The 23,577-nt window shown below is 38.0% G+C and overlaps 2 protein-coding genes and 1 non-coding gene across 3 annotated transcripts in view; 1 reads left to right on the top strand and 2 right to left on the bottom strand.

Moving 5' to 3' along the window:
* The window catches only part of LOC149717229 (inactive tyrosine-protein kinase 7-like), an 80,618-nt gene extending 60,459 nt beyond the window's left edge, over positions 1–20,159 (bottom strand). Inside the window, exons 1-2 of the mRNA XM_089836851.1 lie at positions 19,414–20,159; positions 3,555–3,857 (exon numbers count right to left, since the gene is read on the bottom strand). Of these exons, the coding sequence (XP_089692977.1) occupies positions 3,555–3,857; positions 19,414–19,465 (355 nt within the window). The 5' untranslated portion in view covers positions 19,466–20,159. The remainder of the gene's footprint in view (positions 1–3,554; positions 3,858–19,413) is intronic.
* A 338-nt stretch (positions 20,160–20,497) lies between these two features.
* LOC149717228 (U6 spliceosomal RNA) lies at positions 20,498–20,604 on the top strand. The gene has a single exon (XR_016368685.1). It is a non-coding gene; the product is annotated as a U6 spliceosomal RNA (small nuclear RNA).
* Positions 20,605–20,731: 127 nt separating this feature from the next.
* Positions 20,732–22,156, bottom strand: LOC149717227 (acylphosphatase-1-like). The gene is made up of 4 exons (XM_089836934.1): positions 22,014–22,156; positions 21,727–21,743; positions 21,559–21,668; positions 20,732–21,435 (listed from the first exon to the last, which is right to left on the bottom strand). Exons 1-4 carry the CDS (start codon positions 22,075–22,077, stop codon positions 21,318–21,320), a joined length of 309 nt encoding a protein of 102 aa, XP_089693060.1. The 5' UTR covers positions 22,078–22,156; the 3' UTR covers positions 20,732–21,317.
* Positions 22,157–23,577: the final 1,421 nt, after the last annotated feature.

Here is a 23,577-nt window from a genome sequence, read left to right as displayed (position 1 = left end):
TTCAGAAAGGGTTCCATAGTGACTTGTCCCTCGATTATTTCGTCCCCCTTGCTCGTTCGCGTCGTCCGCTCTGTTCTCTGTTCCGCAGCTCGTCCCTGATAGCGTAATCAATCTTGGGAGTCGATGTTCGTGAGCCCACGCGATGTCCCCGCCCACTTTCCTCTCTCTCCTATCATCTGACGTCCCCGATTCTCCCTTGAGTGTATGGAGAGCGTCGTTTCATTTGCATCGATTGATGGGTTATTGAGATAAAGGATTCCCTTTCATATTCTTCCTCTCTAATATACTTTGCAGTTTGAAGGAAAAATCTATTTTGAAGCTTAAGAAAAAGTGGCCCAATTTGAAAGCTGAACGACTTCTCGAAATTTTTTATATTTTCAACTATATATTTCATAACGATAAGGCTTATAAGCTAAAATCACGCTGAAGTCCGAACTAAGCTTTTCAGAAAATTCACCAATCATCAGGAATATTCCCGTCACCATCACTTTATGACCTAATTTACAATTAAACTAAAAGACTATAAATTTATCGAATGCAGGCGTTAATTACCAACTTATTATTATTATAATGATCATTATACCACTGGAATGCTAATTTAACCTTTGTAAATAACAATTATTTTAGTAATATTTGGAGGTTAGAATATTTGGGCATCGGTATTTAGTGGTGGCACAAATTTTACAATTCAAAATTTCTTGACTTTTCCCAGGTTTTCCCTGATCGTCTAAAGTCACTTTAGCTCACTATTTTTTTAAGTGATTAGTAATGTGACTTATACCATAAGTTCATAAGATAGTTCCATAAGTTTGTCACTGGTTAATAGCTTATCATGAAGTGACGTATGTGAAACGTCATAGATTCTCGTAAAGCGACGCCTGGGGTGGCGCTGTCAAAGGCTTAGTACAGACTAATAGGAAGATGGACTTCAAATCCGATTGTAGTCAATTCTCGTTACGTTTTCGAACTAGCTCTCAGTAAGTCTCTAGCAATACGAAACATAGGTAGTGTCATACTTAAGGAACATATCTTATAAACTTATGTTTATGTCAATTCATGCTAGTACAACTACAGTAGCAAGTAAAACTCCTGACTGAATGAATGACTGATAATAAACGCCCAGCTGAGTCGCAGGTAACACAAGATTAAAGATTTCTTTACCATGAGCGGACATCTTGGACAATGCCGGAAAGAAACGTAAGCAAAAGATTCTTTAAAAAATAACGTCCGTACGTTGAAAACCGATTTCATAGGTTCGCTAATATCAGTAACACAATATCAGAAACTTATAACGAAACATCAATCATAAACTTACGTTCACCTAACAATATCCCTTATCTTCTTATAAGATAAATAAGTTAATTTACCCTTAGGGGCTCGTTTAAATTCATTCATAAAAGATTTCTTTCAGTTCTTCATAGCGTCCTGGGTTTTATATAAATAGCTCATCTCAGAGCGGCACTGCAGGCTCAAGAAAAGAGAGAGCCATTTTTGTCCCCAAAGTTTATCTCCATAAAAAGGATGAGAGAAACATATCCTCGCTCGTTTACTTTATAGTTTTATACTTAGAATCGAGCTGCAGAGCAGTTCAAACCAAAAAAGCTCATACAGTCTATAGAACGTGGTCTCTAAGATAAACAGGATCGTAAAAAAGTTACCGACTCCTAAACTGCACCAAGAGCTTTGAGATATAAACTAAAATCGTCCCCAGAATGGACGTTAAACAAGATGGCTAACATCAAAACCCATCCCAAGTTCCCTAACACGATATGGCAAAAGGAATGCATACATGTAATAGGAATCATTTTGTAGCCAGCCATTTTCTCAACTTATCCAGGCAGATTTTGTGGGAAGAACTATACTAATAATTATGTGCGACGAATAATAGCACGCGATTACAAGCCCTGATTAAAGGGGAGGCTGAGGGGGCACAGGCCCCTGGGCGCAAGGCTTGTTGGGGGCGCTTTGAGTTAAGCTATTCCCCCTCAGCAACATTTGCTGTTCCTTTTCTCTCGGCTTAAGGGGGCGCTTGCTATCTCGGCCCCCGGGTGCAAAATTGCTTAATCCGGCCCTGAGACGCGTATGTCGCTGCGTAATGCGCCTCTTAATGTGCGCACGTTTGACCTCGCGTTGCTACCAGCCAACCAATGAAATGACAGTTAAACAGACGACAGAATTATGAGGCGTGACATGACGGTTAGTTTTAGTACTCAAGCCCGGCACACGAAACCAGCATAGAAATAAACGTTGGATATATGGTGACACAATGATTCCTAGTAGCTGTATGCATTCCAGATGGAAATCAAGATCTAAATTTTATGCCTGGTGCCAGCTTCTTTATCTTTATGACATAAAGGTTGCAAGGACATTGAAGGAAGTCAAAGGGTAATTTTTAGGGCACTTAGCGTTGGAGTGACGCTAAAGATATTTCTCAACATGGTCAGTCAACAAGCTAAGTCTAAGTTATCACATCCTCGAAACTAAGTCAAGGTTTCTTGGTTTGTCCCTCCCAAATTCCCTTTGGAAAACAAGGCACTTTAATGGTTATAGACCTCACCATCGAGTCTAAAACACAGTATATACCGCGTTGCATTTCGTTTAATTTCCAAAAACATTATTTTCAGAGTATGGAAATTCGTCTATGACCAACATTGTGTTCTCCCCAAGTCCAAAGCTCAAAATCCCGATTTATCGAAACAAGATCAATGTTTTCAGTTGCGAGAAGGCTCATATTCTGTTTGGAGCCCTATATTTGATGCCCCCTTCTATGGATTATTGGGCCTCTGTAATGAGGCTGACATATTATAGGGATATAGCTTATAGCTTCGTTTGCCTGCAAGAAAGGCGCCGCCACGTTTTCGAAACCACTCATCTTGGGACGAGTTACTACAATTGCCATTACAGATCTAATAGCCGCGGGATCAAGTAAGAGCGTAGTGTGCTTAAAGTTAATCGCGTTTTTAGCCTGCACTGATGGAATTGCCCAGTGCAGAATCAGCCTTAACTAAACCCGTAAACATTTGCATACAATTCAGTAAACACACCGAGAGAACAATAAGAAAACATCGTTTCTTACTTAACAGTACATATTACCGGAAGTATATAACACTTTTCTTCGAGTGAAGTGTACCACAAAGCAGGATAATTGTAACATGATTCTTCCCAACATCATTTTACATTTGGACCATGCAAGATTACTATTTACCGAATCACATACGCGATAAATAGTTCCCTCATCAGTTTTCTATTAGCGCTTAACTATTTACCAAGGTGCGCTTGTGGATTTTTGTCCAACGTCAAGACAATCAAGGTTTGTGGGTTGAGTGCTGAGGATTTAGTACTAAACAGTTATAGAATTCACCCCAAGGTGTGTTGCCTATCTGAAGTTTGATTAGCAAGAGAGAAAACAAAATAGGTGAGCCTGGGAAGAATCATGCTACATAACTTAGGTATTAAAAGGATACAGAGCGTCATCCTTCTTCAATTATCCCCCTCTGATATTACCAACTCTTTTCCGAAAACAAAACAGTGCGATAAAATCAATCTGGACTTACATTGTATGTTGAGCTGAGCGCTTTTACTCGTCATGGAAATGCCCGTAGTGGCGTTGAGGGCTATACACTTGAATTCGCCGATGTCTTGGTGTCTGTCCACGCGATTGATGCGAAGATTGCTTCCGTCCTGGTACCGACGGGTACTGTTCTGCACCGGTTTCCCGTTAAGGGTCCAGTAAAACGAAATATGCCGGTCATTCGAGACCCCGCATTCCAACATGACAGACTTGCTTTCGTTGACCGTTTTGTCCGATGGTTGAGGCGAGAAATAAAAGCTTTCTTGTCCATTTACGCGATATGAAACTGTAAATTAAATAAGAGAAAAACATAATCTTTAAACATTTGCGAATGGTCCAAACAACGTGACCTGTAACGTATACAAAAATTTATATTTTTAACTGAAAATAATTTCAAAAGCTGGGTTATACACGTCCACAACCGTTTTTAGAGATTTCTGAGTTTTATTCTATATTGATGTCATAGGGTAGGACCGAGCCGAGGATGCTAACCAATGTTATGCCCACGATGGAAACAACTAAGCTATATTTTGGTTCAGGGTCAACTCTATGGGTAGGTCCAAGGCGACAAATCGGTGGACTCAGGGCACAAACCAATGGGATGACCCTTAATTTTGGGTGCAACGAAACCTTTGTTTGCCTAACTTAAAAATTATTTCTAGGGCCTGCAAAGTATGGCTCCATATTGAAAGACCATTAGCCCAGATGGACACTTTCACGGGAGCTCTACAAACAAAGGGATCCTTGGAGGAGCCTCATGGTTGTGTACTTGTTGGCCCCTGGGCCTTTAATGCTGTAAGCATGGGGCCCCGGGGACAAAAAGAAAGAAATAACCCTTTGACACGTGGGTCATCCCTTCTACCAAAAACACTAAGCTGTTTATAAATTCTTTGTAGCGAGAGCCTTGTGAAAGCAAGGAAACCTTGATTCGTGGCTCACGACACTGTACAACTGATAGCCCCAGCCCCATATAGCGAGATACAACGAATTGGCCTAAAAAAGTGAATTCCAATGACAATGTATAATTTATAAGGTCCTGTCTCTGTCTATATTCAAATTACCTATTGGACAACAGTGACAAGTCACCCAGTCTTTCCTCGTGACGTTACCCTCCCAGTAGAAGAATTCCTCTTTCAGCCTTTTACGTAAAGACCAATTCACACTAGACAAAACCAGAAAATCTTACCTTCACATCGGTAAAATTTTCGTTTTTTTTTCACTCTAGTGTGAATGAGCCTTAAGCCTAATTTTTAAGTAGGGATAAAAATCGTATAGCACCCACAATTCAAGCCCCCGAGATGGTCTCGCTAACAAGGCTTAACTAATACTTCTTGAAGAAATAAAGCAGACCTCGCCAGCAGCACGAATTCTCGCTATACAGCAGCCAGCCAACTTCTTATGTTTTGACGTAAGTATTGAGCCCGTTTCTATAGTAACATAAGAACTAAATCTCATTACATGAAAGCAAGAAAATTTTTTTTGAAGGGATTGAGAGGCAAGGGAGAAAGAAAGAGCTAGAACCACGAATCCCCCCGATCAACCAACGAGGTCTTAAGACCTTCGAAGGGTGCTAAAGAAACACTTAAAGAAAGCTATAAAAAATATAGGTTTAAGCAGGAGCTCCAGGCAAAATAACCCTATATCTTCCTTTTTTTAAAGCGGTAGTAGCACCGCAAACCTAACGCCCCATTTTGAGGTTTAACAAGACGGCCCAAGGGCTCGTGATAATAGCCATATCGTACGAGTGAATAACCCCTCTATACCCTACCCTAATGAGTGGATAACCCCTCTATACCTTACCCTAATGAGTGAATAGCGCTATCTTTTTCAATGCTTAAATGATTTACCGTGCATAAAATCAGAGTGAATAGCCCCTCGATTCCCTACTCTAAACAGTGATTAAATTATAACCGTATAAATTTACTTATGCTGTAATTCTAATATTCCGGCGAATCGAAGAACAGATAGTTTTTAGTGATAATCCCCTCGATGAGTTTACAACATAGACTTATGCCGATGCACACTTATCGCATCTTATAAATTTCTAACAAGGACAGGCTCACCCTTTTAGTTTACTTTCCTGCTCATCAAACTACAAAAGGGCACCGCACCGTAAGGTGAATTCTATACATGTTTGGCACTAAATCCCCAGCAATCATCCCACAAACCTCGTCTTGACGTGGGACAAAATGCACACGCGCGTCTTGCCAAATATTTAAGCGCTAATAGAGTAATGACGAGGGAACTATTTATCGTGTATGTGATTCGGTTTAGTAACCTTGCTCTAAATGTTCCGATGTTGGGAAGAGTGACGTTACACTTACCCCGCTTTGTGGTACACTTCTCTCGAAGAGAAGTATTATATACTTCTGGTTATAGTGATTACGCATTTTAGTGACTATCCCCTCGAATTACCTTTAGCAATGCTAAAATGATCAAACGCATAACGCTCATTTAACACTATGTTAGCTCTATCTAAACCCACATTTGAATTAACCGCCAAAACGTTCCAGTCAAACATAACATAGATGACGAAAGCTACCGAACGAGAACGAAACACATGAGGAGCGCGGTCGGAAACGGGGAAATTCGTTATCTATTTAATTAGCACATACATAAAAAGAAAATAAATATAAAAACCCCAAACATACAAATTCATAAGTATCCGACCCCACAGATAAAAATTCAAAAGTTTCTGACCCCACAGATTAAGAAGTACCCCACCCCACATCACCCCGACATTTTAGAGATAAGAATAAATAATAAAAAACTCGGAGTTTCTATCAAGTCTCTATGGTTCCGTTGGTAGAATGTCTGCCTATTGCGCCAGCGACCCGGGCTCGATTCCCGGGTCTGACCTGAAAAAATTTTAATTAAAATTAAATCTCTAACCGAGCCCAGTAACCCCTATGGGTGGGTTGTGGTAATATAAAGTTCCTTTTAAGCTAAAATCTGACGATAACGAAGCGACAACCCCGGCCACTACTACTACTACTACTACTACTACTACTACGACGGCTCGGGTCAAACTAAGAGCCTATCGTATACTACGATATGGCTAAAAAAAGGGTATTAAAAAATTGTTGGAAAAAAGCATGCCATTCAGTGCAGTTGTAATTGGAACTCGTTGGAATTTTAACAATTGTACAGGAAGTTCGGTTTTTGACGGTAGTGACGTTATGGTTTTGTTGGTATACAAAATAGCCAATGGGGCTTGGACAAACAGATTTATACTAGTTGTAAACAGCAATATGTATGCAGGGTGTTCCAAAAAGGATTGAAAAACCAAATTACAGCGCGTGGCGTTCTAAGGGAGATTTTGAGTTCAATAATTTATCTTAGACTTTGCCCCAAGGGCCACGTTTACATGTTAGGATTTGAGTGTTTTACTAATGACCCCTTAATTAAATTAGAAATCATTGTCTTTTGTCCTCTTACTTAATTTTAAGGGGTCACCCGTAAAATACTCATAACTTGTTTACTGTGTCCTCCAGGATAAAATGCCATAGCACATTTCAAAATCGCAAATAGAACTTTGATCCTAGCACTCTTTTTGGAGAACTAATGCATAACTATCCCTTTAAGAGGCAGAGATTTCGAAGAGAAATTTACGATCCTCTCTAAAGCTCCAACAAAATTTAACCTATAACTAGTAGATTTAAAGCCGGTCTCAGATTGGTTGGTTAGCCACCCCGGAATGGAGTTAAAGCTGATGTCACACGTGGAAAAGGTATACCTTTCAATTAAAACAAACGATTATTCACCTTATAACCATAAACAGATGTGAGACAATTAGGGTTACCTTTATCTGTTTCAGTTTGCTAGCCATAGAGCGAATACCACCATGGATATGTATAAATACTAACAAATTATGGATTATGGATTACCAACTACGCCAAAAAGCTGCCCACAAAAAATGAGGTACACCAGAGGATGTGAGGTGGCCCTAAATAGAGTCAGAAGTAGCTAGAATCCTGAGTGGTGAGTGGGTTTGAAATTTCACCCATGCGCAGAGAGAGAAAATACGAATTCCCTCTCACGCACAAGGTTGAGGGACGGGTTACTAGTCATATTTTTTCTCTGCTGAAAGGGCGCTAGCGAAATGCCTCGTGAAATGCAAGAGATGGGAATCCATAATAATACGTTAGTGTTTATACATATCCATGATACCAGGACGACGAACGCGAGCCAAGACTCGGTATACTTGACAAATAAAGAATGACGTGTGACATTAGCTTAAAATCCATAGAAAGGAATGAAAATTGTGTTCTGGTGCTGGGATCGTAAAGGAATTTACGCATTAACACTTTCTACCGAAAATCTTCTTTTTCACAGTTACGTCGAATTTTATGGTCAGATTATGGTTGCCCCGCAGTGAGTTCCTGCGGTTTTATGAGTGAATAAAATTCAACTATTTCGGGTTTATCCCGAAATTAGCTCGACGTTTTTACGATCAGATCAGATCAGATATTGAGGATTAAAAATTTTCAAGTATTTTTAAGGCATTTGCTTCGAGTAAGATAATCAATCGTGGTTCAGTATCTCTAAGATGAAATGCCTTTAGGTTAAAGGGTCACCTAGAAAACACTGTCGAGAAAATGGGTTGGGTTTTCAGTAACTTCAAAACTACAAAAAATTAACGAAATTTATAATTTATAGAACCTCTAGCTAAGCTAAGCTACCATGCGTTGCCCTGGGTTTTTAAAGGATCTGGAAAACTGGCAAGAGTTTCCCGTCTATGTAGATATTCAACATTACTCTATTAGCGCTTAACTATTTGCCAAGGCCTGCTGGTGGATTTTTGTCCCACGTCAAGACCATCAAGGTTTGTGTGTTGATTGCCGAGGATTTGGTACCAAACAGTTATAGAAATCACCCCACAATGCGATGCCCATCTGAAGGTTGATGAGCGGGAGAGCAAACACAAAGGGTGAGCCTGGGAAGAATCATTTTACATATCTAAAACATTATGAGGATACAGAGTGTGAAACTTCTATTATCCTCTTCTGCTAAAACTTATCAACTCTAAGAATTATCTTATATATAATCAACTTGTATAAACTCTAAACTCGAGCTTTCTTCAATAGAATACTGCATTAATTCCCGAAGATAAGCAAACACCACAGGGGCGAGGGAGGTCACCTTTTTGGGTTATTTCCCTTGCCCCAAGTATCTTGCAGCACTAGAGGCAGTGCGAGTTGGCTAGCTTCCCACGGGTATTGAACTCGCGCTCCGTCTGGCCGCTCTGGCGTTGCCTCTTAGCGCGAGGGAAATAAGCAAAGAAGGTGGCCTCACTTCTGGGCGTTGGTTTCGCTGCGAGTAATTACTGAAATGGTCTATAGATCTTGAGATTATGTCTTTCCTTAAAAAAAGAAAACATTCCACGCGCCACAGAGTCGAGACACCCGGACACGAGGATAGAATTGCAGCTATAAAGGGCTCTTCAGGAAATATTAAGCGGATGAATACGTAATATGAAATCTCGTATATGAAAAGAAAATAGTGTTGATGAAGTACGAGCGTAACACCGCCGCCTAAGTTCAAAATTATTTCCTGCCCATGTCTCTCGGTAAAAAAATATATATATTATCGCGACACCCTCAGACACGTGACGAGCTATTTCCGCTCCCAAAAAAAACAGCCCTTACTTGATTGGTCTATTAAGAATACCCCGAAAAAACCCTGGAAATTAGTACAGTCATTTTTTTAAACATACCCAAATTACATCTCAAGGGATGTTGAAATGACTTTTAAATCAATAATTCTACTGGATACAGTGAAACATCTAGGAAATACCTTTTAAATGATTTGAATATGCAAATAATTCAATACATAGTTTACACGCTAGGAGGATTCATACCATTTGCACAAGGATACCAGGCAACTAATAGTGTAAAATAGCAGACGATACACTCTAAGTCGCTTGGTCTCCTTGTGTTAATGGTAGGAATCCTCCACGCCTGTAAACTATGTATAGCATTGCTTTGTCCATGATTAAAAGTTGCACCTTAGACCAATCGCGTTACGCCCTGCCTTTCAGATAAGATTTCAGTGGCACGAACACTCCATGTAAAAAATTGGTAGGAGGTATCCATTGGACCATAGACAGGGTTCGTACAAAATTTTTGGAATGAAATTCCCTGACTTTTCCAGGTTTTCCCTGACTAAATTCCATACATTTCCCTGACCATTTGCAATAACGTACATGGCGAACATATATGAAAACCAATACTAAATTCACTCGAATAATTTTTGCACTCGTTATTGTTATAAAAATTAGCCAATTAATTCGTTTAAATTTAACTTAAGTAAATCTTAAATAACCCAGGGAGCCCACTCTTAAATTTAAATTCCTTATAGGAAAAATAGGAATTTTTTTCCGGAATTATAGGATTTTATAGGAGAAAAAATGTGTTTTTATAGGAAAATTTAGGACTAAAAATGCTCTAATATAATACAATTTTGGGCTTAAACTATGTAGAAAAATCCCAAAAAATAAAAAATAACAAATTGGATTTTACTTTGAAAACTCATAAGAACTTAATTAAAATATAACATAATATAATATATAAAAAATCCTAAGCGAGCTCCACAATTTCGGTGTCTATTCAAATGTGATCTCGATAAAAAAAAGCTAAATTTTGATAAATTTGATGCTAAACTATACGAAAACTTCGACTAAGTCAAAAATATAGGATATTATAGGACCTGTCATGAAATTATAGGATAATATAGGACAGGTTCAAAAATATAGGAATTATAGGACCGGTGGGCTCCCTGATAACCGAAGCGAGCTCCGCGAATTTGGGGCTCTGGTCAAATCTCAGACAACACATTTTCTGGTCACCCTTATACTGTTATCCAGACTTCAAATTTCCCTCCAATATATTTTTCCCTAACATTTCTGTGACTTTTTAGGTTCATTTTAAATTTCCCTGACCTTTTAGGCCCATTTTCAATTTCCCCGACTTTTCCAGGATTTCCAGGTCGTGTACGAACCCTAATAGATGGGCACTTTCCCAGGGACCCCACAAACACGCAACGTTATTATACATACATTTAATTGAACACGGGGCCCAGTGTATTGCATTGCTCGGGGTCTGTAATGCATCTATCAAATCTGAATCTAGCCTATATTGATTTTTAAAATCATAATTTTCTATATATGTTTCACTATATGCAGGGATCACTTAATTTTCCCTTCCACACTCTCTTTAAGAAGTCAAAAGACCACGTGGAAGACGATTATATAAACCGCTACAGATAGTGTGCGGACAAGTGTTGCCAGTCATATGTGAAAGCCATTCAACTCGCTATCTAGAACAGACTGAAAATCTTGTAGAATTCTGTTCGATTTAGGACAACCCTGAATCGCGGTTAAAGTTAAGATATTTTCAATCCCAAAACGTAAAAGTTTCACTTACGACAATTTTGTATAAAATATTTTTGAAATAAGTCTGAAATAAATCCGAGGAAGCCACAAAAATTAATTCGCAACCACTAAGTTCTATATACCAAGCCACGAAAAAAAAAAAAAAAATAGTCTATCGTAATCTATGGCATTTCTAAGGCAACGGTGAAGCCTACTAAACATTGAAGTATTTTCGTGAAGATACATTGTGTTTCTGATAAGTCTGCCATAAATTAAGGGGGATGTTCTTTGGCAGATTTTGAGCCCAAAATATTCTGTGACATTTAGCCGTCCGGGCCACTGTTTTAGAGTTACGATTTGACTTTTTAGGGATGAGGATGACCCCTTAATTAATTAAATTAGCAATCATTGTCTTCCAGTCTCTTAATTAAATTTAAGGGGTCATCCGTAAAATACCCCTTCCAATCTTAACTGGAAAACAGTGAACCAGGCTTCAAAATGGAGATAGAAGTTACATTTTCGACTCAAAATCGATTTACCAAAGAACAACTCCTTAATTTATGTCTAACTTATCAGAAACACCCTGTATAGGTCTTCCTCTAATGTTAGTGTCGGCATAGCATATCTCACAAACTATAATAAACCTAGCATATTACGATAGCGAAGAACGAAGTTAATTTTACAGAGCACAATATATCACAAACTCTGACGATAAAAATTAACCTTACAACTAAAAGCAGTTCGGCGATAACACTGTTTACTTAATTATACAATGTATAGCGCGTATTGCGTTTAAAAGCAAAACTGAACTGGCTCTTTATCACCCGCACAAACCTTTAACTTGCAAATCACATAATTATAACTTTTGGATATAAATTTAGCCACACCCCTACTTAGTGCTTCCAAGGGTTACTATAGCAACAATAAATCAGGAGTATATTCATAAGGAGTGTATTGCACAATTGTACTGTAACACGGCACCAACATATACAGTTCCATATTCTCGTAGGATATTTTAAGAGTACATAACAGATGGAGTAATCTTTAAAGTTAAAACTACCAAAGAGGATACTGAAAGGTGGAATTCATAAACGTCGGACGCAACGCAATTTAGTACAGGAGAGGGCAGGGTGTCGTGCGCAAACGTCCTGCCTTTGCCTGTACTGAATTGCGTTGCGTCCGGCGTTTCTGAATTCCACCTTAACGGGGCTAGAGAAATGAATAGACACTGACTTTGTGGACAAAGACTAGAGAGCGTAAAAGATAAGTGAACAAAATTGGATAACTGATATTGAAATTTTTCAATTTAGAGACATGATTTTAAAACAACAATTATCAGATTTTACAATAATTTCTGAGAGCATCTCCTGTAATTTTGGAACTGAATAATCACTGAATTGAACTGACAACTACAAGCTTTTCAGTCTGTTGTTTGTTGTAGGTAGATAGCGTTTGAATTGCGCTCGCAAATGACTGTCAAAACACTTGTCAGCACATAAAGAATACTAAATAGGAGTAGAAAGCTGTACTAGAGAGTGTTATCGCTTAAATAAATTAACAATTTCACCCAGCTTCCGGTATATGCGCCGGCATCTTTCTCTGCCCTCTTATTGGTTGAAATATGTTTAAACGGTTATTTGGAGTAATAATTTAACAAATAAATAAATAGAAAATAAATAGAAAATAAAAGGGAGCTAGAACTCCTAAAACGCCTTGCCAAAGTTGATAGCTTCCACAATTACCTTCTTTTGAGAAATTCTTTCCCAGGAATTTCGCAGATTAACATCGAGAAGGGATATCTAGTTTATTAGGGAGAAGGTATAAATTCGAAACGTTTCTATGTTAACTCCAGCCCAAACGTAGGTCTGGAGTTAATCCCCGCCTCTAAATTACAACCAGCATCTCATTGGTTCTTGAAAACTCACGTCAGCGCGACGCGAATGACGAAAATTACGTATTTTCCGACTGAGGAGAGGCAAAATAGCCCGGCCTCCTTTTACACCCCCCCTCCTTTATACTGAAAGGGAAACACTGGGACTATGGAGCGCGAATACTTAGGCATCTTATACCTTCTCCCTAATGAACTAGATATCACTTCTGGTTAACATTAATAGTACTTTCTGGTTTTCGAAATTGAACCGATAATAAAGTTAAAGCATAATACCATTGACTGATACCTATTGTTCAACTTAACAATATTATATATCCATATACCCTATATCTTTCTCTATATAGTCATATCCCAAAATGGGGCCTGATTATAGGCGTGATTTTCATGGAATATCATTCAAAGTTCAAAAGCACGTGAGATATTTTTTAAGTGTCAAGCTGGCGCTGGACTTTATATTTATAACTTCATGTAAAGGAGCGGCGGTCCTCCTAATGAATTTAGCCGAAGGGGTTTTTAGCAACCAGGGGAGCATGCATGCAACACTTCAGAGAGAGAGAGAGAGAGAAGTGATCAGCGGCGAAAATTAATTAGAAAAGTTTAAAAGGGGTCGTAGTCTGTATACGGGGAAAGAAACAATGGGTGTTGGTCGAAGCGAAGCCCTTTCGGTTTTATGACTACGACGTTTTTAGGAAAACCCCATAAAATCGGCAAAGTAAGTTGAGTGAGTCGGGGTCTCTTTTACGATATGAGGTTAGTCTTAAAAGCGAAGCCGCCACAGCCCGACCGACGGTCATCTACCTCAACTATAGCTCCCAGCTTCGTTAACCGAAATCTCTAAAGCTAAAATGTCGTAACTCTAAATTACGACTAATTTCATTTCTACCAGGGATAGATTTAATTTTAGAAGTAGGAATGTAGAACGGTTAGTATTTACTTCTGTCCGACTCATAGCCCAGTATAGAGCCCCTCCCTCCAACACGAAATGAAAAGTTTAAATTATCTTATTGGCTCACTTAAGCTACGTTTTGCTGACGTTGCTGACGGGGACGGCGAAAAATACGTAATTCCTTTTTACCTCTGTCGCTATGACCCGCCTCTATTTCACACCCCTCCGTCCCGGGGAAGGGGGTCCGGGATTTTGACGCGCGCCCACATTACTCTGTTCTCCATGCCTACTTCTAAAATTAAATCTATCCCTGGTTTGACCAACTGGTTTTCTTAAGATTCGGCTATGCAAAGAGAATATATACCAAGGAGAGCAGAAACTTTGTTAATAGGGACCGGCTCTGAATTTGGAGAAACTAGTTTCGGTTGTTGACGTGACCGTGTTAACTGCTTAAAAATTACCTTTGTAAGTAAACGGTCAACCCAGAGATCAACCCTATGCCACCATCAAAATTAAGCAGCCGACATAATTTAACCAATAACAGCCAATCAACAAAAACCGGATCTAGTTACTCCAAAACCGTGATCGGGCTTTTCAAAAGCCTAGACATTGTAAACTGGAGTGTGCAAAAATAGTGTCGCATCTCCCTAGTCAAACCATCAAAATTACGGAAAATTTGATGGTCAAAATGTCCAGTGACCCCTTTAGTTTTTAAAAATATTATGGGACATTTTTTAAAATGTTATTGGACAATGTCCAGTGCCTCGTGCAGTCGTGCTTATTTCCGACCCTGGCTATGTTAGTATTCAAAAGTCGTCTGCTCTCGCGTCTGAACAGGTAAATGAACGAACCCACACGACCAAAACGAAATTAAGAGACGCCAGACGTGAACTTAAGATACTCTGAATGGGCCTTAAGAAAATTCGGAGTTACCATTTCTTTGCTATACGAATCTGACTTTGTTTTTGACTATATACTATTTTCGTTCTTGTCTCATGCATGCACTCATCCTATAGGCATGCATGCCATCCATGGGAGTTGTAGCCCGTACATGTCACGGCGGTGGTTGTACTATCTCTTTTCTGGTTTTAGAGAGATAGGGGCCACTAGCCTCGCAAGGAGATAATTACCATAAAAGCCGGCAATCAACATCGCGTGTGTGGACTAGAGAGAGTTAGTTGCCCAACTCGTCCGTCCCTTCTCCCACTCCTGCCCATCCCCCTTCTGCTGCCGCTGGCGGCGACGGCCCGGGTCAAGCGATTCCCTGGCCCTTGCTGAATTAACCCCCCCCTCCTTGCGCGAGCATAACGCCTTTTCTCAAAGATAGCCGCCGCCAACTCAGTCTTTTGTCAAATGAGTCCAAACTTCTGACAAGAATTTTAATCAGGTGGCTTCAGAGAGAGTGAGAGAGAAAGATAGTATTGGGAGGTAGAGAGGGTGTTCGCTACTTGACGATATAAATTTAGATCCGTCAGAAGTACATTATCTGAAGTATGACCCATCTGTCACAATGAGCTTAGTTACTATCGTAAGGTTATAAGATATGTTACTTAAGTTTGTCACTGGTTACAAACTGGAGCTTGTCATGAAGTGATTGAAGTAGGTCATAGATTCACCTTCGTAAAGGGACGCCTGGTGAGGCGCCGTCAAAGGCTTAGTACAGACTAAACAGGACTAGATGGAAGTACTGCAAAATTAACCGAGTGTAGTCAATTCTCGCTTGTCGTTCTCGAACTAGCTCGACCTGTAAGTCTCTAGCATTACGAAGTATAGGAAGTTTCATACTTATGGAACATATCTTATAAACTTATGTTACTATACATAATCTATTGATTTTCCTAATATACCATACTAACGTCTTATTCTTAACGAATACGCGAAATATCTAAATCCAATTTCCATTATATTTCAACGTGTGAAAGGTAACTCATAAATTTGCAGGTGTGTCATTTTGAATGAGTCCTCCAAAAGCTAAAATACACAGTCGAAGATCCAAATTTTTTTATATACATATTTCCAGGCTTTAACGAGTACTTCTAATAAACTTCCAGTGTATCATAATTAAGATTTTCCCTATTAATTAAGATCATTAAGATTTTCCCCTAAATTTTGAAGACTAATATGGTTATTACCTGAATTTTCAAGACAATCACAATTCCCCCTGAATTTTCTCAAGACAATCATAATTCCCCCTGAATTTTCTCAAGACAATCATAATTCCCCCTGAATTTTCTCAAGACAATCATAATTCCCCCCTGAATTTTCTCAAGACAATCATAATTCCCCCCTGAATTTTCTCAAGACAATCATAATTCCCCCCTGAATTTTCTCAAGACAATCATAATTCCCCCTGAATTTTCTCAAGACAATCATAATTCCCCCTGAATTTTCTCAAGACAATCATAATTCCCCCTGAATTTTCTCAAGACAATCATAATTCCCCCTGAATTTTAAAGACAATCACAATTCCCCCTAAATTTTCAGAAAATTATAATTCCCCCTAATTTTGAAGACAATTATAATTTACCGTTGGTCATTAATAAACAGAACTTTGTTGATAGGATGCAGTGTACATCTCATGATTAATTCAATCTTAATTCAGGAGGCTAACATTTGCAGGAATTCGGTTTATGCCTGAAGTCAAGTCAGCCGCAAAGAATGATTCTATCAGACAGGGAAGGAGGGCTGGCTGGTTTGAGGAGCGGTATCTCAAATTGGATTCATCTTACGAACGATTAAACGCGCCTTAATCAGACGTGAAACGAATTTATCGGTCGGTCTGCGCAAATGTCGTTTCAAGAAGGTCACAGTTCAGTAACGACGGGTTATTTAATTAGTCGTAAAAAATTGCGATTAATTTATCTATTTAGCCATTAATTTTTGTCATTTATTTATAATTAAGAATAAGGCAATTTATAGAATTGCTAATATTTAATTAGCAATTTAAATACTTGTTATTTCTGCGGGTAAAAAAGCAAGGACAATTAAGAATGGACTGGAAAGTACATGGCCTCAAAACATAATACAAAAAATACCCTTAAATGATGTACAAAATTTTATCAGTCAAAAATTTATAAGATATGTTCCAAAAGTATGACACTTCCTACTTCGTAATGTTAGAGACTAAGTGAGAGCTAGTTCGAGAACGACAAGCGAAAATTGACCACACTCGGTCTTGCAGTCCATGTAGTCTTATTTAGTCTATACTATTTAGGCCTTTGACAGCGCCTCACCATGCATCGCTTTACTAGAATCAATGACGTTTCACCTACGTCACTTCATCACGACAAGCTCTCAGTAACCAATGACAAAGATAGTGTGCAGAACGTTACCAGTCATTTGTGAGTGCAATTCAACCACTATCTATAAACCTTGTAGTTCTGTTCGATTTAGTTCCAACTCTGCAGGAAATGCTCTCGCAAATTACTGGCAACCCTGAATCGCAGTTAAAGTTAACAGAGGGGGATGAAATTTCTCTAGTCACTTTAGAGCACACAATCTAGATCTTTTTCGATTTCCAGTCCCTTCTTAAACGTCCTTGAAGAGGCATGTACAGAGTACAGCACCCAAAGAAATGGACTGATTTATAGGGGACATGTTAGTTGAGAAGGCACGGAGGGGGCTCTCGTCTATTTTACGACCTTCCTTGGACGATATTTCAAATGGTTCCGTGGGAAACTGGCAGCCCGTGTCCTTATGGCGTTCTTATAAACACAGGGGCAGAAATCATATCAAAAAAGGAAACTGTTTACCAGCTGGAAACCATTTATACTTTTGAGCCCCCATTCTCAAAACATACAGACTCTGTATACTGATATTACAACATTAAGGGCAGAAAGAAAATCACCCACCCAATTTTCTTTGAAAATTACTATTTTCAGAGTTGGGTTTCTAATTTCAGGAACAAATTAATTCCTGGGTGACATATAAGAGGAGGACAATCCATTGATGCACAAATTTCGTCTATTATATAGGTACTTTTTTGGTCTATTGTTACCAAGGCTTGGGCTAAAGATTCAGTCTATTTTTGACCAACTGTCCAGAAGTTGCAAAGTATAAAACAAAAAACACGGTTTTGGTCTATTGTTACCAAGGCTTAGCAGGGTTCTTACAAAATTCCCTGACTTTTCCAGGTTTTCCCTGACTAAATTCCTCAAATTTCCCTGACCATTTGCAATAACGTACATGGCGAACATATATGAAAACCCATCTAAATTCAGTCGAATCATTTTTGCACGAGTTGTTATTGTTATAAAAATAAGCCTACTATTTTGTTTAAATTGAACTTCATCTAAGTAAATAATAAATAACCGGAGCGAGCTCCGCGAATTTGGGAGTCTCTCAGACAACACATTTTCTGGTCACCCTTATCCAGACTTTAAATTTCCCTCCAATATATTTTTCCTTGACCTTTTAGGTCCATTTTTAAATTTCCCTGACCTTTTAGGCCCATTTTTAAATTTCCCTGACCTTTTAGGCCCATTTTTCAATTTCCCTGACCTTTTAGGCCCATTTTTCAATTTCCCTGACCTTTCAGGCCCATTTTGAATTCCCCTGACTTTTCCCTGACCTTTTACGTCGATTTTCAATTTACCTGACTTTTCCCTGAACCTTTAGACCGATTTTCAATTTCCCTGACTTTTCCCCGACCTTTTAGGCCGATTTTCAATTTCCCTAACTTTTCCCCGACCTTTTAGGCCGATTTTCAATTTCCCTAACTTTTCCCCGACCTTTTAGGCCGATTTTCAATTTCCCTAACTTTTCCCCGACCTTTTAGGCCGATTTTCAATTTCCCTAACTTTTCCCCGACCTTTTAGGCCGATTTTCAATTTCCCTAACTTTTCCCCGACCTTTTAGGCCGATTTTCAATTTCCCTAACTTTTCCCTGACCTTTTAGGCCGATTTTCAATTTCCCTAACTTTTCCCTGACCTTTTAGGCCGATTTTCAATTTCCCTAACTTTTCCCTGACCTTTTAGGCCGATTTTCAATTTCCCTAACTTTTCCCTGACCTTTTAGGCCGATTTTCAATTTCCCTAACTTTTCCCTGACCTTTTAGGCCGATTTTCAATTTCCCTGACCTTTTAGGCTGATTTTCAATTTCCCTGACCTTTCCATTATTTCCAGGACGTGTACGAACCCTGCTTAGTTTAAAATTTAGTCTATTTTTGACCAACTGTCCACCAGTTGCGCCTAAGGAAAACTAAAAACACGGACGACAGTATAAAGAAGAGTACCGAGCTCTTCACCGGCAGGTGCGACAATCTCCTTTCCCCAAGGGGCTTAAACTAAATGAACTTGGAAGAGCCATTACGTAACATCCCCCGGGTCAAACCTCGCTTCGATGCGCGCCACTAGTTGACTAATCAAGGAGGGTGGGCATTCCCACGCCTTCAAATAAAATGTAATATCCGAAATCACGGCCGATAAAAATACCCATGTGTTCTTCAAAAATTAGTCTATTGAAAAACCGTACACATGGCATGGCAAAATGTCCAACACCTCTACACTAACTAATCGAAGCCCGTAAAGAATATTTTTTTAAAAATAGCAGCCTAATCTTACCACAATAATTAAGCCTAAATCTTGTCTATCAGAAAAAGTAAGGTCGAATTTTACAACTCATAAACTACGATAAAACCTTCACCCTTATAAAATACCCATGTAAATTATTGAAAATTAAATTGTAACGTACCTAGTACTATGGCGAAGACAAAACATGTTTGAAGAATAGACCTTTTATCCATGGCGTTAACGAAATAGGGATTATTTAGATGAAATTGTTTATTCAGTTTTCAGGATCGTTTCGTATTTCTGCGAGTGTCCTAAACTCGGGTGGCTTTAAATAATCCAGTTGAAAGCCTCCTTAATCCATGTTTACAAAATGCCTGTCAACAACTCGCGAGCTCCGTTGAACGTCTAAAACTTGCAACACGACCTTCTCAACCCGGCAATCGACGCGCGTCTGCCGAATTTCTTTTTCGGCGGCTTTGGAAAGCGATTCTCTAGATTCGCGCCTCTTCTCTACCACTCACTCGCCTAAAGGGAGAAAAGTAGCCCGCCTAGAAGCAGAGGCAAAGGCAGCGGCGGCAGCATCTTCCACTCTCCTATAAGACTGCCCTTTGATCTTCTTGGGTTGGGGGAAAGTTAAAACCGCTTGGCAACCGGTCTCTTTACACCCAGAGAAAGTAGTCCCAGTAATGTATTTATTTTATTGAAATTATTAAAAGAAGGACTTATTAAATAAATAGCTTCAGGTGAAACGCCGCTGAAATACGGCGATTAATAAACATTTCCAAGGAATGGTCATTGAAAATTAACCGATGAAAACAAGCTAAGCCTTGTCACCGTGTGAGTTTGACAGCACCGAAACCACGCGCGCGAAAAGCCGCCTGCATTACCCAACACGTCTGAGCCTTGAATGACGTCATTTTGAGAAAAGAGAATTCCCAAGTCTCGTGCAAGGTCAAGGTACTGGCGGGAAAGTTCTGACGTTTCCCGATTTTCCGGAATAGTGGCGCCACCTATGGATAAAATATATCCGGTTTTCAATAAAAAAAAACCCTGTCTTTAGTTAATTTGTCTAATTAATACGTTATTAAATACTTATTTTCTTTAACAACGTATTACAATAAGTATGTTTCTATGACATGAAATAAATATATTTGTAAGGATATATTAAATATTCTTATAATTAACAGTTTCCTTGAAACATACTCCTATTCAGTGATTCCCCAAAAAAATGGGGTATATATACCAGGGATAGAACGATAGAGATTGTAGTTGCTTCGGCACTACATATACTAAAATTGGAACGATACAGAGAAGATTAGCATGGCCCCTGCGCAAGGATGACACGCAAAATCGTGAAGCGTTCCAAATTTTTTGACAAAATTTATAAACTGTTATAACCTTTTACCTTAACATCAATTCTTAAATACGTATTAAATTCTATATAGAATAATTTCTTCAAAGAAATGTTAGAGGCAAATAAAGAATGAATGAACTTAAAATTTATATATACTCAAAATGAAATGAGTTGTATTTTATTCAAATTAGGATTTATTTCATTTGAAATACCATTGACAACAACAACAAGAAAAATCAAGTTTTGCATAATTTTAAGAATATGTACAAAAAACATTAAACATCTCCTTGGATTACAATAAATTTCCTTCGAGTTAAGAAATACAAATTTTATTTAATTATTTTTGACCATTGATGAGAAGCACAAATGCGTTTTTTCTTTTTAACTTATTCAAGTTTTAAATAATACAAAGAAACAATTAGTAAGAACATCGTGGGAAATTTAAAATTTTCAATTCATTGGTTGAACATGAAAATAATTGTGACTGCTTAAATATTTAGACAATAAGCAAGGTGTACTTAATTACAAGCATTATATTATACATTTAATCTTAATTAATTTTATTTTATTTTATTTTAAATTATTTTCTGTATTTTAATTTTTAATTGTAATTAATTCTGAACATGATCAAATTTGTTTTAGGACTTTTTTTTTGTTTCTTCTTTTTTATCAAATGCGTTGAGTTGATGTTCTTGGAACTTATTTTTTTAAATATGTGTCATATTATGTCATTAATTATGCAAGATTGTAAATTCAGGATATTCTTCCACTTGTATCCTACGTTCATTATTAAATTCACAGGTAGCAATTCGAGAGTTTGGGCTGCCAACATACATCAACCAGTTCTTCCTGCATTGTTAAAATTAAAGAAAAAAAAGGATTATCTTTGTTACTTTTATGTTATAGGGTGTCATGTTTATTGTTTACACATAATAAAACAAATAAACAAACAAAGGCACTGTGAAAACATACATTTCAGCTATGGGTTCGGGTTCTCCTTGAATTGTTCCAATAACTGTACCAGTTCTTGTATTTCTTACCCAGCCTTTTAACCCAAGTTCTTTACATTTTGCAAATAAATGCTACAAAAAACATGAATTTGTTTGTTTTGGAACAAAATTATGACATTATTAAACTTACCTTACGGAAAAAGCAACCTAAACAACAACAAACAAGTATTATTTAACGATTTAAAATTTTAAATTTTGTTTTTTAGGCCTAGGGTGTAGTCTAGAGCCAAAATTGAAATTAAAGGATCACGACTACACTGCAGTCTGGAGACGGGACAGAAGACAAGGGAATAGCGGAATTAGGCTTAGCAAAAAAAATTAGTTTTAACAGGTTTTAATTTCAAAATTAATTAACGATGGGTGATCTCGTGTTTGAGGCTTAATTAAGATATGGATTTTATCGTAAATGAAACGTACCTTGCACTTTTCCATAGACTTCGTAATCAACGGACATAACAATTCGCTCTTCGGGTGCTGCCATTTTTGATTTAGGGAATTTTTGGACAAAAGATGGCTTCTCACAGCTTCTCTCAAATTTGGAAAAGTTACGACAAAAGTGACCGCTGGTGGCAGCACTTTACGGGGATACATTAATGAAATAGTCAATGGAATGGCACCGCTAGTCTTGCCGCCAAATTTGAAAACTGCGACTGTCAAACGCGTGAGATATGCTTAAACATAGGGTGACAAATTTAATCCCATTAGCCCAAAAGTTACTGAGCGCTTTGGTGATGATAATAAATTTAATAATAATAATAATAATAATATTAATAATATTATCCCAGTATTATTTAAATTTGTATGTCTTAAAAGCAAACCCATTCAAAAATTGGGGCCATAATCCACCTTATTCCCTTTCTCCGGAAGTTAGGCTTAGCTCGGGATTCATGGGGGTGAGTAACGGGAAGAAATTGGTCTGTCGTCCGCTACAGTACATATTTTTGGCTTTTGTAGCAGACGACAGACCAATTTCTTCCCGTTACTCAACCCCATGAATCCCGAGCTAAGCCTTACTTCCGGCGAAAGGGAATAAGGTGGATTGAATGAAAATATTGCTGGGACTGAACTTTAAGACGCTGTAAGGAAAGTAAATCTTAGGAATTTGGCAACAGGATAGGACTAATGAAAGTTTCACACTTCTCACATGATTTACGTCTGCCTCACCTATTTGATGAGCTAAAAAAATGAAAAACATATTTCGGACAGTTTAATAACACATGCGCAAATATAAACACTTTTTCCGGCAGATAAACTATCCTGTCCTAAATGAAAATTCGAAGAAAACGTAAAATATACGCCAATTAAATAGAAACAAGTTATATATAGAATCAAGTTGTCACGCTTGTAAGGTTGGGTTACTTTTCGTTTATTTCTTTACTATTTTATAAACCTTAAATCGAGGTCAGGTCATTCAAGATAAATAATATAAGCGTATAAAAAATATCCTATAACAGTTTTTTTTTATCAACACATTCTTGACCTTCTAAAATTTTTTTACATCCTTACTCCATAGCCTTTGAGTGACTTGGATTAACACAGAATTTCCTCTGAAAATACAACCTTTTTTTTTATTAAATTCTTGACATATTAATGACGTAGTTTAGACTTTACAGGAAAATGGTTAAATTTTTTATAAGCCTTGGAAACTTTCAAACTTGACATAGAAAACTTCACATTAAATGACAACAATAACCTTGAATTAATTGGTGTATGTTTATTTTAAAATAAACGTGCGCAGATTTACTGAGATAAACAAATTCTCAAAGGTTTATACATATATTTCTACGTGATTTGAAATACTTTCCTAGTAGTTGGGAAATACAGGAATTAATTCGCCTTAATATGTAAAATTTAATTATGGGAAGAAACTAGCTCTTTAAGAAGCTTGAGATGAGAAAAAATTTGGTGTTTTCGAACCGCTCAACCACTATGAATGTAAATAAAGGGTGCACCCGCTTTGTTTGCCATTGTCAGCACGTGA

Source organism: Phalangium opilio, unplaced genomic scaffold (assembly GCF_054372755.1).
Source record: "Phalangium opilio isolate 3A_F unplaced genomic scaffold, DU_Popi_V2 ptg000003l_1, whole genome shotgun sequence".
NCBI classification, from domain to species: Eukaryota; Metazoa; Arthropoda; class Arachnida; order Opiliones; family Phalangiidae; genus Phalangium; species Phalangium opilio.
Note: the sequence above shows the minus strand (reverse complement) of the source record. Positions and strands in the feature narration are given on the sequence as shown.